The sequence below is a fragment of the Hypomesus transpacificus genome, chromosome 2 (assembly GCF_021917145.1).
Source record: "Hypomesus transpacificus isolate Combined female chromosome 2, fHypTra1, whole genome shotgun sequence".
In the NCBI taxonomy this organism is placed as follows: domain Eukaryota; kingdom Metazoa; phylum Chordata; class Actinopteri; order Osmeriformes; family Osmeridae; genus Hypomesus; species Hypomesus transpacificus.
Window position 1 is genome coordinate 5,912,494 of NC_061061.1, and position 14,529 is coordinate 5,927,022.

Genomic DNA, 14,529 nt, shown 5'->3' on the forward strand with positions numbered 1-14,529 from the left:
TGCAAGCGTGCACGAGGTCTCGGAGCTAGGGGAAAAAAAGAGCCACTGTTTAAAGCTAGACCGGAAGACACGGAAGTGGAAATATGGCCGCGCCCAGTCTCGCGCTCTCGCTTGCCTCACTGCGCCACTGAGCACTTTTCATAGAAATTAATGGGGAAGACAAAAGTAGCTTACTCTAGTTATATTAACTCTATGGGAAAGGTCTGCAAACGGTTTTTGCGGATTTCTTATAACGTCTCTGGACATATAAGAACAGCGTTTTGGTGAAATTATAATACTAATATATATATGAAACCTTTTTTACCACCTGAAGCAAAATCACTCGTTGGAACATGGAGAAAGTGTGAGTTTTCGCCAAGGTATTGATAAGTAGGCTATTGATAAAAAGCAAGGTTTTAAAAAGCTTAAGTTACTTGACCCAAGGTACGTGCTCCCTGGCCGCAAACATTTGTCTCCCACTGCTCTGCCTTAACCTTATGCCGAGTGTAGGGAAAAAGTTGAGGAGGAGACTTATTTAGCTACTACTACAGATCTGTGGTCTATCGTTTAATTATCGTTATCGAATGTAAATATCTATATCGATAATTTTTTACCCATATCGCCCAGCCCTAACGACAGCATGTCATTTAAGTATTTGTGCCCGTGTCCGCCCCCCCCCCCCCACCCAAAGCTGTAAACCTAGGGGAAACACTGGAGGGTGATCAGAATATATTTTCGAGTGTTTGTTTTTTTCTTTCTGCATCAGTTACAGTATATGAACAATATTGTCAGCCCTCATATTGTTCATATGACACAATGTGGACATGCTCTGTTCGGAACACAAACATGGAATAAGATGGGTGAGCAGTCAGAGGTTCAGTATACCGATGGTTCTCAAACCTTTTTGACTTCTGTACCCCCCTTTTCTGATTTCTGAATACAAGTAGCCAATATATCCATATAATCTCTCTAATAATATGAAGCTCTGGATAAGAGCTGCTAAATGACTGATGATAATGCCAGGAGTCTCTCAGTTACGATCAGCTCAAGAACCGGGCACTCTGCAAAGTTCATATTCCGGATGTGTCCTCTTTATAATTCAACGTAGTGCAGTACCACGATTGACGTTGTTTGGATAAGTATTTTGACATAAAACAATGAAAAATAAAGAAAAAATTATTTGCGTCTCAAGGCCCTTCATTCTGATTGGTCCTCTTGTCTGCAGCGAGTCTGGTCTGATATCTCGAGAACCAGGCACTCTGCAAAGTTAATATTTTGCAGTGTCCTTTTTATAATCCAACAAAGTGCAGTAGGCTACCGCAATTGAACTCATTTTTATCACCTGTTCTGATACCGTCAACTCTGAGTTTGACAGCTCAATAAGTCAACCTAGAGTTTAAAGGCACAAGCAAGATCGGGAGGAAGCAATACAGTTCAACAACGCGATAACATCTCTATGCCTCAACACTTATCAATCTGTATCAAACGTATCAATCTGACAAGATTGAATAGGTATAAAGCTTTTTAGTGACTATGGTGGAAACATTGCTACAATCTTCCTTCAATATTTGCAGGTTTATGAGATATGGGCAATAGGACTAGGATGGAGCCCAGCTGTCTGAAGTGATTGTTGATGGGCTGACAGTGTGGTACCTTTTTTTCCACATCACTTGTATCATTTGTCTTCATTGTCTACTGCCATCATCCTTCGTACAGGCTTTGTGGCTGTACACAGATTTAATCTCGAGAAAGGTAAAATGGCACAATGCCAACAATGAACTATGGTAGACAGAGAGGGAGGCGATCCAGAGTTTCATATATCTATGGGCATTTGTCTCTTTCAGCTGCTGAGAGAATAGAGCTGAGTAAATCATATTGCAAGTGTAAATGTTGGTGAATTTGAACATTTGGATATTCAGCATAATTATAAAATTATAGCTGGTCTTGTACAAGCCTGTTATAAATATGTTGTGTACTGCATACGTACGTTATATGGTTTCACCTGTGTATTTGTTTTGGTCTAGGTTGCTTACTGGAGACCAGGTTTAAAGGTTGTACTGTTAAATGCGTACTGGACTACAGTAAAAAGACCTGTGTAGGCTGCAGGATGGGATAAAGTAGATGAATTGCTGAGCAAGGTCTCAATAAAGCACATGGATAAGCGGCTGCTCATTCTGAGGGGCTAACAGTCAACGAGCTGTGGGGAAAAGAAAAGAAAAAAAACGGATAAGGAGGCACCCAATTACATGGACAGGATTGTCATTCAAGATGGCATGTCATGCCATCCGCCCACAGCTCTCCATCTCCAGCTATGCTTGCTATTTCCTTCTCCCATATGGAGCAGTGGAGTATTGAGTGAGTTGGCAGCTGAATAAGTATTGTAGCTGTCAAATGTATGAATGTTAGTAGTTGTATTTGGCTGTGTCTTTCTATGGGTGTGAGTGGGTGGAGCAGAGGGTAGAAGTTTGAGGATGCAAAGTATGTGCACAGTCGGTGCGTGGCGTTGTGTATTACTGTCATCCTGGAATGCACAAGCCTCTCAGCGCTTTCCCCCACCCCTTCACCCCATGTCAAGCAGACCTGTTCATTGATAGCCATATCATTTTTTACTGGCCAGATTTATAGACAAGTACTAAAAGTATTACCATTCCACTCTAATTTCATCACTCTAATGTCACCTGCCAGGAGAGTTTACAGAAGGATACTTTGTCAGATCTAGCTGTTTTCAGTGGCAGTATGGAAGATGCTAGTGATGGATATGGAATGAACCTTACACACTGTCGGTCACAGAATAAAGTGTTTTTCTGCATATGACCTGTTGTTTATGGATAAGTGTATTTGGCCGACTCATTTTCTCTGCTAGGCAGCAAGGTCAGGTATTCTGCTAGGCTCTCAGTTACTCTGCGAGGCTAGCGAGGTTAGGAACTCTGCCAGGCTTGAAGGCTCTGTTACTCTGCTAGGCTAGCGAGGTCAGTTACACTGCTAGGCTAGCGAGGTCAGTTACACTGCTGGGCTAGCGAGGTCAGATACTCTTCTAAACTAGACAATCGAGGTCAGGTACTCTGCTTGGCTGGCAAAGTCTCAGTATTCTACTAGGCTATTGTGGTCAGTTGGATATAGCAAAACCTAATGCTCTACAGTCTAATTTCCAGTTATTGAAGTATTCCAGTTGAGTATGAGGTCACACTGTATTTGTGTGCTAGGAAAGAGAGTCCCTGTGTAAGTTGAGAGAGAGGGAGATTGTTTGTGCCTGCATCAAGGGGTTTTCAGATGGAAGGGCAGAGGGCATCGTTGTTTATTTACTCTGCTCCCCCCCGACAGGCTGATGTATTTGTGGACCTTGGCAACTCCTCACAGGTGATGTATTCCTCATGGAATGCTGGGAGCAGGCTGTGGCAAGAATGCACATTTGGCCATGCAACCCAAGCTGTGTGTGTGACCAAGAGGCAGCATTTCCGCTGCTTTCAATCCCACAGATAACTTTCCTCCTCAAGTATGACAAGGGCTTTTGCAATTATCCCTCATGTACAATGAAATATGTTATGAAAGCTACATAGAGAATTAAGCAGTGCTAAGTCCACTTCTCAGGCAAATCCTGTGGCTTTTAAACTCACACTGACGGAGAATGACTCAAACTTCAGTCCCCCCTCCCTTTCCCCTCTTATGTGACTATTAATCAGCACTAGTAGCCAACAACATGTATGAGTAGATGTATGAGCGTACACAAGAGGCGTTGTTAGACATAAAACTCTACTGGGGCACAGGCCCCTATTCATATTCGTTTTCTTTCTGTCAAGCTTGCTGCGCACAATGCACTATAGAAACTCCCCTTGCTTAACCCACCATACAACAGTTCAGGGACGCAAGTTTGATAAGCTTTGGAAGGGACAACAATAGTTAATGAGGGCATGCAAATTTCTTTTGCATTCATTTGAACGCAAATACAGTTTTTTTTTTACAATCGTGATTGGGATAGAGATAATCAATCTAAATGAATGCACTGACTAATAAAGTAAATTGTTAAAACTCAAACTTAATTTTACAGGGGCGCATGCCCCAGTATAAAGACTTTCTCGGCCACTGTGGTCTGACCCTGGTTTCATAGTATTTATAGTAGTTTCAGGGTAGTTTAGTTTCCTCTTTTTCATTTCTTGGCTGCTCCAAACCTGTTTAGACATCACCAGACAGACTGAGAAAATCCCATAATTTACTTCTCCAGTGCAGGAGATGGGCTCAAGTCCTCCTCAAGGCTTTGACTGCAGGCTAGCATGCCCTCGTCCACATTCCCAGCTAACAAGGCTATAGGGGTCGACTTCTGTCTCTTCCAATTTTGACATAGAATTATTTTTTAAGGATTCACTTTTTACAAGTATTGTAATGTAATACCCATAAATAGGATAAATTCCTAACCTAATTTCCAGTATTTCTCTCCATTCTGGGTTTGGGACAGAACTAGCAGGATCTACATCCAAGCTGATAAAACAAGGTTATTTTCAGTCAGTTCAGAATTTTTATAGCATAGCCTACATCCTTTAAGATTACTAAATAGAAGGTAATGTTACGAGTTTGAGATTGCAGGTGGTAGGAGATATTAGGCTTGCAGACAGCTAAATCAGCTGTTGGCTCATACAATCCACTGGTCTGTCTGCCACCTCAGTGAAACTTCAGGCTTTTCCCTTGTGAGGTCATAACCAAGGGCCTGGCCAGGAAGCACACTTTGATCCTACCCGCCATTGAATTAATTAACTGCCTTGGCCGCTTCTGAACTTTAGCTGAATTTACCCTGGATTTTTATGATACATCTGACTTCATTTGCAACTCTGCTTTCCATCTGACTAGCTAGCACCACTTGTGTTTCCTGCGCCAAAAAAAGCTAAATCACAGGTTTTGGCACATGGATTTCCATAGTGGAACAGCCAGAGGGGTCAAAAGTATTCACATTCATTACTCAAGTAGAAGTATAGATACTAGGGTTTAAAAATACTTCTGTAGAAGTTGAAGTATCAACTCAAGCTTTTTACTTATGTAAATGTATAAAAGTACTGGTTTCGAAACTAGTTAAAATATAAAAGTAAAATTAGTAATGTAAGGGGACGAAAGGCCGCCTAAGCAACACACAAAAAACTAACGGACGCAAGCACACCCCACAATTTCCCCAGAAATTGTATCCTCTCCAGTTTGATATAGGTTAGGACCATTTTTACACAGGATTGCCAAATGTCTTCGTTTTCATGCAACTGTTTCAAGTATGTGAGGCTGCCACATCACCATTCCCACTTGCAGGGTGTAACTGTCTTGGAGAGACAAGTTTCCGTTGTTTGGGAATTGTTTAATGTAGAGTCATCTGTTTTAATTTAACAAAGAAAAATAATAAGGTTTGCTTACTAAGAAACGTTTTGGTTACCGGTTTAATGCTTTTGTTTGGAAAGTGTTTTTTATTTGATTGAGTCATGTGACCAGAGCTGCAAAAGGTTGGACAGGGCATTGTGGGTCAGAGAGGGGTTGATGGCTGCGATGGAAGCTAACAAGGAATCTGCACATGGTTCAAAAAGGCTTACACAGTATTTTATTTCATTTATTTAGCTATCATTGTGTTTTAGTATTTGATTGGAGCCATGATTTAGTCATTACATTTGTAAAGTGATTCAGTTGATGCATGTTTCAATGTATGCTGCGCCATTTAACCCACCTAAAATGTCAAATCAATAAGTCAAACTTTTGTCTTTTAATTTCTTAGTTTTCACAGTGTTAGTTGGAGAGAGAGAGAGTTAAATGCAAGGACACATCTGTATGAGGCGTGGACTTCATTCATTGAACCAGCTACCAACTAGCTACACAGGGTATGAGAAAAATCTCAGAGAAATAAGAGAACACTGTTATACTCTACACTTCACTCTTATTATTTTCAAGTGTAAATGAGCAGCAACAAATGTACGCTTTTTAATCTATGCAATCTTCATAAATAGGCTATTAAGAAGGCCTACGCATAAGTATTTAAAATATAAAGAAATATTAGTTGTAAAATGTAAGTAATAAAACGGACCCATCTGCAACGGACGCATGCACACCCCACAATTTCCTTAGAAATGCATTGACTTGGTTTTGCCATTTGACATCTAGGGGGCGCTGCAATAAGCATACATTTTGCACAGATTATCTTCAGACCAAGCCTCACAAAAGTTATCACATGGTTTTTGGATTTTTAGAACCTGTTGTCTGGTACAGCCATTCGAAATCGGCAGCAAAGCAACCAAACAGGAAGTTGGGTCATATCTCTGCAACTCTTTGAGATATCAGTACTTAACTTGTTACCTCGACTCAGAACCCTCTTCTGAGGACATCCAATCAATTTGGTGTCATGTGATCACTGGGAGGGGCTGCAGGCAACAAAAATGCATTTTGGCCAATAACTGTTGATTTGTTTGCCTTAATTAAGTGGTTCCTCTGTCTCATTATATCATGGGAGATCCCAAGAAGATCCCAAGAAGAAGGAAGTTGGGTCGTGTTTCAGCGAATCTGTTCCAAGGCTTTTTGGGTCATTTGATTACTTGGCCCCCTCATTGCTGTTTGCAGCTATATTTTCCAGTGTGGTTCACCTTTCTCGCACCGCACTCTTCATGATGGCCTAGACAGGTTTGCCCCTGAAAAAACGCGGCCCCCTGGTTCATTGACCCTCTCAGAGCCCTAAAATCGGAGGGTTGGAAAATTGAGCACAGATTTAGGCGAACTGGCTTAACTGTCCACAAGCTGTCCTTCAGAGAACATTCCTCTGCTCTAAGAGCTACCAGGGCATCTTAGAGTGCTTTCACACCTGACATGTTTGATCCGTTTCAATCGGACCATGGTCCGTTTTCTCTGAAAGTCCGGTTCGTTTGGATAGGTGAGAACACGCATTCGAACTCTGGTACGGACCAAACAACCGAACCATGGTCCCCCTAAAAAGACGGTACTCGGTCCGGTTCCAAGTGAACCATGATTCGGTTCGCTTAGGTGTGAACGTAATCGGACATATTATTGACCTATTCCAGGAAGCAAACCAAAATGTAGTGCGTTGTGGGTTGAAAAAGGATGTTGACATTTGACAGAGACAGCCGTGCCACTCATTAGCAGCAAAATTAGTTGAAGGAAAACGTGGGGAACTGATTAAGTGAAAGCTCTTCTGCAAATATGGGCTGATGATCATATTGCGGAGATACTTGTGGAGACACATAAGAATAGTGAGGTATTTAAATTATTTAGTGATATAGGCTTACTGAAATAAAGGGTTATTATTGCACAGTGGACCAATGTCGTTTGAAAGTTAAAAAAACGTAGGCAGCAATACATAAGTGTGTGATATTCTATGGAAAAGTGGTAGCTCGTCGGACGAAAAAAAAATATTCCCATGGTTTGATGACCTGGATATAATCCTGAGTAAAAGACCAACGAGCAACCCAAAAAACGTGGTCATAACAATTAAAGATAGTATTGCAATCTCAATACGCTGCTGTTGCTCCATTGTTGTTTCGTGACAAGGAAGTGATTTTCCCTCAATCATATTCTGACCAATAGATTAACAACCTGTATGACCGCGTGTCATTGTTTTTGTTTTTTACAAACGTCATTGTATTTTTACAAACGTTAGTTTGCTTAAAACCGGACCGTGTGAACACTAACCGGACCTAATGAAAAATGCAACAAAGTAGCAACTCATCCACTGATTCGGACCAAGCAAACTGACTAATAGGTGTGAAAGCACCCTTACTCTCATTGACTCTGGCCATAGAAATTTTAGGCACCTGTTCTCTATGATAAATCAGATGCTCAAACCCTGCAGCTCCTCCACCACTACTCTCTCCTCTGATGACTGAAACCGCTTCATGGACTTCAATCAAAGGTCGAAAACATCAGGCACAACATCACCCCCGACCAACCTGATCTTCCCTCAGATCATGCCCCCCATGATGGCCTAGCCTTTGATCACTTTGCTGAGGTTACCCAGCATTGTTTTGAAAATGAACTCCTCCACCAGCTCTTTGGACCCCATCCCCACATCTCTAATGAAAGGGTGCCTCACAGCCATTGTCCCTGTTGCCACCCATATAATAAACAGGTCCTTGTCTACTGGTGAATTAGCCCCCTCCGTCAAACTGGCAGCCATCAAACCTGTGCTTTTAAAGCACAATCTGGACCCGGAGGACCTCAAACTACCGTTCCATTTCAAACATCCCCGTCTTGGAAAAGGTCGTCACCCACCAGCTTAATGAATCTTTCTATTCTGGTTTCAAACCTATCCATAGCACCGAAACTGCTCTGGTGATGTGTCCGCAGTCTCCCGGTCTTGTAGATTCACCCTCTACAACATCCGAAAGATCAGGAGATACCTGTCTGAGCACTCCACCCAGCTGTTAGTCCAAGCACTGGTCCTCTCCAAGTTGGACTACTGCAACTCGCTGCTCGCCGGTCTCCCAGCATGCGCAACCCGCCCTCTTCAGAGGATTCAGAACGCAGCGGCCCGCCTGGTTTACAATCTACCCAGACGTTCCCATGTTACCCCGCTCCTCATCTCTCTCCACTGGCTACCCATCACAGCCCGCATCAGATTCAAGACCCTGGTACTGACCTTCCGAGCAGTGAACGGGACTGCACCCGACTACATCAAGTCTCTCCTGCAGCCTTACACCCCCACCCGCCACCTACGGTCTTCTTCAGACAACCGCCTGGTGGTCCCACCGCTCAGGACTGCCTGGTCCCAACACAAGCTCTTCTCCTGCGTGATTCCCCAATGGTGGAATCAGCTCCCCACCTCCATCAGGGACGCTGACTGTCTCCCCACCTTCAAGAAAAGGCTCAAGACGCACTTGTTCCGGGAGTACAACGGGACTTAGGAATACTTGGCTGGACCTGACGTTAGTTTCTTCCAGGATCACAATGACTCTTATTGAGTGACTTGTTGCTCTTGTAGGTTAGTTATAACAAAGTTAAGTCTTGTACTCGCTGTGAAATATTTTACTGTTGATTGTTCTTCTACAGGTACAGTCCTGCACTTTTTGTGGTTCATGTTGTTTTAATTTGAAACTTGTATAACTGCATGCTCTTATGGGTCTTCCCTTTTGGCACTTGCAAATTGTTGTTTTTTCACAATGTATGCTTCATGTTTTGGCTGCTTGCAATGTTTGGGACTACCTCGTTGTTATGATCAGTGACCTATGCTCTTTTGTAAAGCTCTCTCTCGGAAGTCGCTTTGGATAAAAGCGTCTGCTAAATAGGGATGTCACGAGAACCGATACTTACGCTACCTTCCGATGCTAAAATAACAAAACACCGACGATGCCCATCTTTTTGAAGCACCGTAAGTACCGTGACCGCCGATGCCAGATGTTAGCATCGGTGCTGCGCCTTCAGGAGTGTTCCAGTCGACGTTTACATTAAGAAAAACAAGACAACAACTGCTGCTTTAGCGATCGCCCCGCTTCGACTTGTTGACAAGAAAGGCAAAAAAAGTAGTTTGCGTTTGAGGCAGATGACCGTGGCGTTATAATTAATCCGCAGAAGCCATTATGCAAAAAATGCTACCGCAGTCTTCAGACCAAGGGGGAATACTTCCAATTTAGCTAAGCACCTGAAAGATCGTCATCTGGATTTGTTTAAAGAATTCAAGGCAAGTTCTGATTCAGTTCCAGAAGAGGCGCAGCACCGATGCTAACATCTGGCATCATACAAAATAAATCAATGTTCGTTGAAGTCGCGGCGAAATTCTGAATACATCCAAAGAATGCTCTTTTTCTGTTTATTTAATCTGTCATACTAAAATACACATTACATGATGTTTGAGATGGTGGGCACGTGTGTTACAATGGCTTATGTACATAGTTTAGGTTAGCTTTAGTTTTAACGTTAGCCCATAGCTTAGAAGGTAAACTCATGTCATGTTCATCTTGTTAGCTGAATGGCTTAATTGCACTTTATTATGTTGTGCTATGCTCTATTGCACATGTTTTGTATGTCTTTGTAGGACATTTTGCTATTTTTCGAATATTTTTAAGAAGTTCATGGTTCAAGTAGCCTACATGGAATCTTAGACAATCCTCTTTTTTTACCATGGTATCGAAATTGGCATCGAGAATCATGTTATTTTAATGGTATTGGCACCGATTACTGAATTTTTGGTATCGTGACACCCCTACTGCTAAATGCGTAAATGTAAATGGTGAGGGTGGTAAATGACCTCCTAAGGTTGTCAGACTCCGACTCCCCCAGTCTTCTAATCTTGCTGGATCTAAGTGCCGCTTTTAATACAATGGACCATAGTATCCTGTATCGGCGCCTCAACAAAGTGGGAATTACAGGCGATGCCCTGGACTTCATTTATTCCAATCTCACAGGACGGCAGGAATATGTTGCCCATGGCAATCTCACCTCCAGTACTAGATGCGTTACCTCCGGTGTCCCCCAGAGGTCAGTCCTGGTGCCCCTGCTCTTCTTAATTGACATGCTGCCCCTGGGAAAAATCCTTCGGAGTCATAACATCCAATTTCACTCTTATGCGGATGATACACAAATCTACCGCCGAACTTCACCTGACAAACACCTGGCACTATCACGGACTACCAAATGCCTGGATGACATCCAGCACTGGATGAGCAACAACTCCCTACAGCTAAAAGGCTATTGTTATTGGCACCCCCCATCAAACAAAAAAGGCCGGTATCACCCACATCACCATAAATGGTCACCCCACCCCTCTCTCCTCACTCGTCACAAACCTGGGTGTCAAGCTGGACTCTGTCCTTTGATGCACACATTTAATCCATCTGCCAGACTTCATTCTACCACCTGAGAAACATCTCAAGGCTGAGACCCTCTTTACCGAAACATGCTTCAGAAAAGCTGGTGCACCCAGTATCAGCTCCCGTCTTGACTATTGCAACTCTCTGCTGGCAAGTCTACCAGAGAAAACCATTCAGAGGCTGCAGTATGTTCAGAACAGTGCGGCCCGGGTTCTCACCAGGACACGGAAATTGGAAAACATCACCCCAGTCCTCCATTCCCTCCACTGGCTTCCAATCAACCAAAGAATCATTTACAAAGTCCTTCTCCTAGTTCACAAGGCCATAAACACTACCGGTCCAACCTATCTCAAAGACCTCCTCACCCCTCATTTTACATCTAGGACACATAGGTCCGGAAACTCAAACCTCCTTGCAGTTCCGCGGCCAAAATTGACTAAAATGGGAGATTGTGCCTTCTCCTCGCTGGGGCCACAATTCTGAAACAAGCTCCCGGAGATCATTAGGGCCTTAGATTCCTTTGCTGTTTTTAAATCACACCTCAAAACCCACTTATATCTCTGCATTCACCCTAAGTCGTGGTTACTGTTTTTGTTTCTTTTCTGTGTTGTTTTTAGAATGCATTGTTTTGATTGCTCTGTCCAAAATTATTCCATTATCATCTTATTAATTATTTTAAATTGAATAGCTTTTACTATTTAATATTATCCTATTTTCTGCACTTCATAAGCACTTCTATGACTTTTTACTATTGTTGTTGTGATTGTCTATATCATGTTAAGCACCTTGAGACCTCTTTGTATTTTAAAATGTGCTATACAGGGTGGGAAATTAACTTTTTTGCCCACCTGCCACAGTGGCAGGTGGATGCCAAATTTTACCAGCCACTTTTATTTTTTACCTGCCACCTTTTTCCAGAAATCAAATTTATAAAAGAAAATGCACTAGCATATTTTGAATTGCTCTAATAGGCCTACATTCTTTTTCATTATTAAAATTGGAGATTGGCAAATGGAAATGTACTATATAAGTAAACGTACCTTGCCTTAATGGTGAACAAAACAGACTGCCTCTTGTGTGACCGACTATCTAAAACAAAAGACTGTCTCTAATCAAAATAGAAGTAAACTAGATAAAACATTTGATCAGACAGTTAAAGGTCTACATGTTTAATGTACAAAACAAAAAAAACATTAAAAAACATCTGTAGTGTGAAATAGTTTCCATCTTTTGACATGTTACATTTCTTTAAATTTACATTTATTTATTTTAAGTGCAAACAGATCGTGTTCAGATATCAATTAATTCATAACTCATCTCTCAGTAAAATAATAAAGTGTCACTTTAGTCTTGTTCAGAGTCATCCTCCTCCTCAGACGTTTCACTGTCATCTTCAAGTTGGGTCTTCCTCTTCTTGGCTCCTCTTTCCATGAAGTCTGGCCTCCTGACGCTGGCCTGATGCCACAGCTGGATGGCTGAGTCTGGATCAAAGTCTTCAATGTTAGGGCTGGTTAGCTGCACTGTGAGCAGGTCAGATAGTGTGTCCGACCTTAAACCTGACCTCCAGACACTCTTCACTTGTTTCATCAAATTGAAACCCCGCTCACAGTCTGCTGTGGATGATGGAATACAGAGTACTATGTCAACAAGCTGAAGGAAATCAGGGCACTGGCCTCCCAGTCTCTGGTTTATCTCTGGCCAGGTCATCTGCTCCATGTTCTCATGCTGCTGGTACAAACTGCTCTTGAGGAACGTCCACTGGTCTGGAATCAGATCCAAATCGGCCCCAGAGGAAGCCAATTGTGGACCAAAGTGCTTCATAAGACAATCCACATCTGCATCTCCAAAATCTGCAGACACACACAAGGAAAACTTAAGGTAGCACAAACAGTAAAAGGTTTCAACTTAACGATTTAGAATACGTATGTTGAATGTGCTTAATAATAACCTTCACGTGTGTCTGCTTTCGGCCAGCTTGTGATATCCACCAGTTTGGAAGCATGTAGTACTCCAGAGCTGAAGTCACAAAATCGTGTCGCCATACTGCTGCAAAATGTGTCTATCAGCTTGTCTTTTTTGGAGTTCACACCAGCCAGGGAGAGGTCCCTCTCTGGGTACTGCCAAGGTAACACCCTCAAATGTGGTTGGATCTTCTAAGAATGACCTAAGCCTGGGTCCGGGTCTTAGAACACAACAAAGCACAATGTTTTATTCATTATATTTAAAAATATTCTGCCTCACACACATGCACGCACACCTACCTGTTCTTGTGTTTAGTTAAGACAGCCTGTGTGGCTATCAGGCTGCTCTGAACCTCTGCCACTGTTATACAGTGCCCTCCAAAAGTATTGGAACAGTGAGGCGAATTCCTTTATTTTTGCTGTAGACTGAAAACATTTGGGCTTGACATCAAATAATGAACGTGAGACCAGAGATCAACGTTTCAGCTTTTATTTCCAGGTATTTACATCAGGATCTGATGCACAACTAAGAAAATATCACATTTTGTTTGAATCCACCCATTTGTCATGTGATCAAAAGTATTGGAACAGATATACTTAAAACATATTTAAGTGAATAAGACTTAATATTTAGTTGCAAATCCTTTGCTTTCAATAACTGCAGCAAGTCTGTGACCCATTGACGTCACCAAACTTTTGCATTCTTCCTTTTTGATGCTTTCCCAGGCTTTCACTGCAGCCTCTTTCAGTTGTTGTTTGTTTTGTGGGGTTCCTCCCTTCAGTCTCCTCTTAAGCAGGTAAAATGCATGCTCTATAGGGTTTAAGTCTGGAGATTGACTTGGCCAGTCTAATACCTTCCATTTCTTGCCCCTGATGAACTCCTTTGTTGTTTTGGCAGTGTGTTTTGGGTCGTTATCTTGCTGCATGATGAAGGCTCTGCCAATCAGTTTGGTTGCATCTTTCCTTAAATTGGCAGACAAAATGTTTCTGTAGACTTCCGAGTTCATTTTGCTGCTGCCATCATGTGTTACATCCTCAATGAAGATTAATGAGCCCGTCCCAGAAGAAGCCATGCAAGCCCAAGCCATGACATTACCTCCACCGTGTTTCACAGATGAGCTTGTGTGTTTGGGATCATGAGCAGTTCCTTTCTTTCTCCAAACTTTAGCCTTTCCATCACTTTGGTAAAAGTTAATCTTTGTCTCATCAGTCCATAAAACTTTGTCCCAGAATTTTTGAGGTTCATCTCTGTACTTTTTGGCAAATTCCAGCCTGGCCTTCCTATTCTTCTTGCTAATGAGTGGTTTGCATCTTCTGGTGTAGCCCTTGTACTTTTGTTCATGAAGTCTTCTGCGAACAGTAGATAGTGATACCTTCACTCCTGCCATCTGGAGGTTGTTGCTGATCTCACTAACAGTTGTTTTAGGGTCTTTCTTTACAGCTCTCACAATGTTTCTGTCATCAACTGCTGATGTTTTCCTTGGTCTACCTGTTCGACGTCTGTTACTTAGTACACCAGTAGTTTTCTTCTTCTTCAGGACATTCCAAATGGTTGTACTGGCTATGGCCAATGTTTCTGCAATGGCTCTGATTGATTTTCCATCTTCTCTAAGACTCACAATTGCTTGTTTTTCACCCAAAGACAGCGCTCTGGTTTTCATGTTGTTTTCACCTCTGAATACAGTCTGCATAGACAAAACCTATCTTACCCAATCTGAACCTGAGTGTAGACATTCAGTGGTATTTATTGATTGAATAATGTATGTAATAGGACACACCTGGGCAACAAAACACACCTGTCAGTCACATGTTCCAATACT

General features: G+C 42.2%; 2 protein-coding genes across 3 annotated transcripts in view; one reads left to right on the forward strand and one right to left on the reverse strand.

Annotated features, from left to right (window-relative positions):
- Positions 1-14,529, forward strand: part of LOC124480088 (exostosin-1a-like) — an 89,661-nt gene that overhangs the window by 23,068 nt on the left and 52,064 nt on the right. The gene's annotated exons all lie outside the window — the stretch shown is intronic.
- LOC124480102 (zinc finger protein 862-like) lies at positions 11,203-12,844 on the reverse strand. The gene is made up of 2 exons (XM_047039191.1): positions 12,697-12,844; positions 11,203-12,598 (listed from the first exon to the last, which is right to left on the reverse strand). Exons 1-2 carry the CDS (start codon positions 12,788-12,790, stop codon positions 12,093-12,095), a joined length of 600 nt encoding a protein of 199 aa, XP_046895147.1. The 5' UTR covers positions 12,791-12,844; the 3' UTR covers positions 11,203-12,092.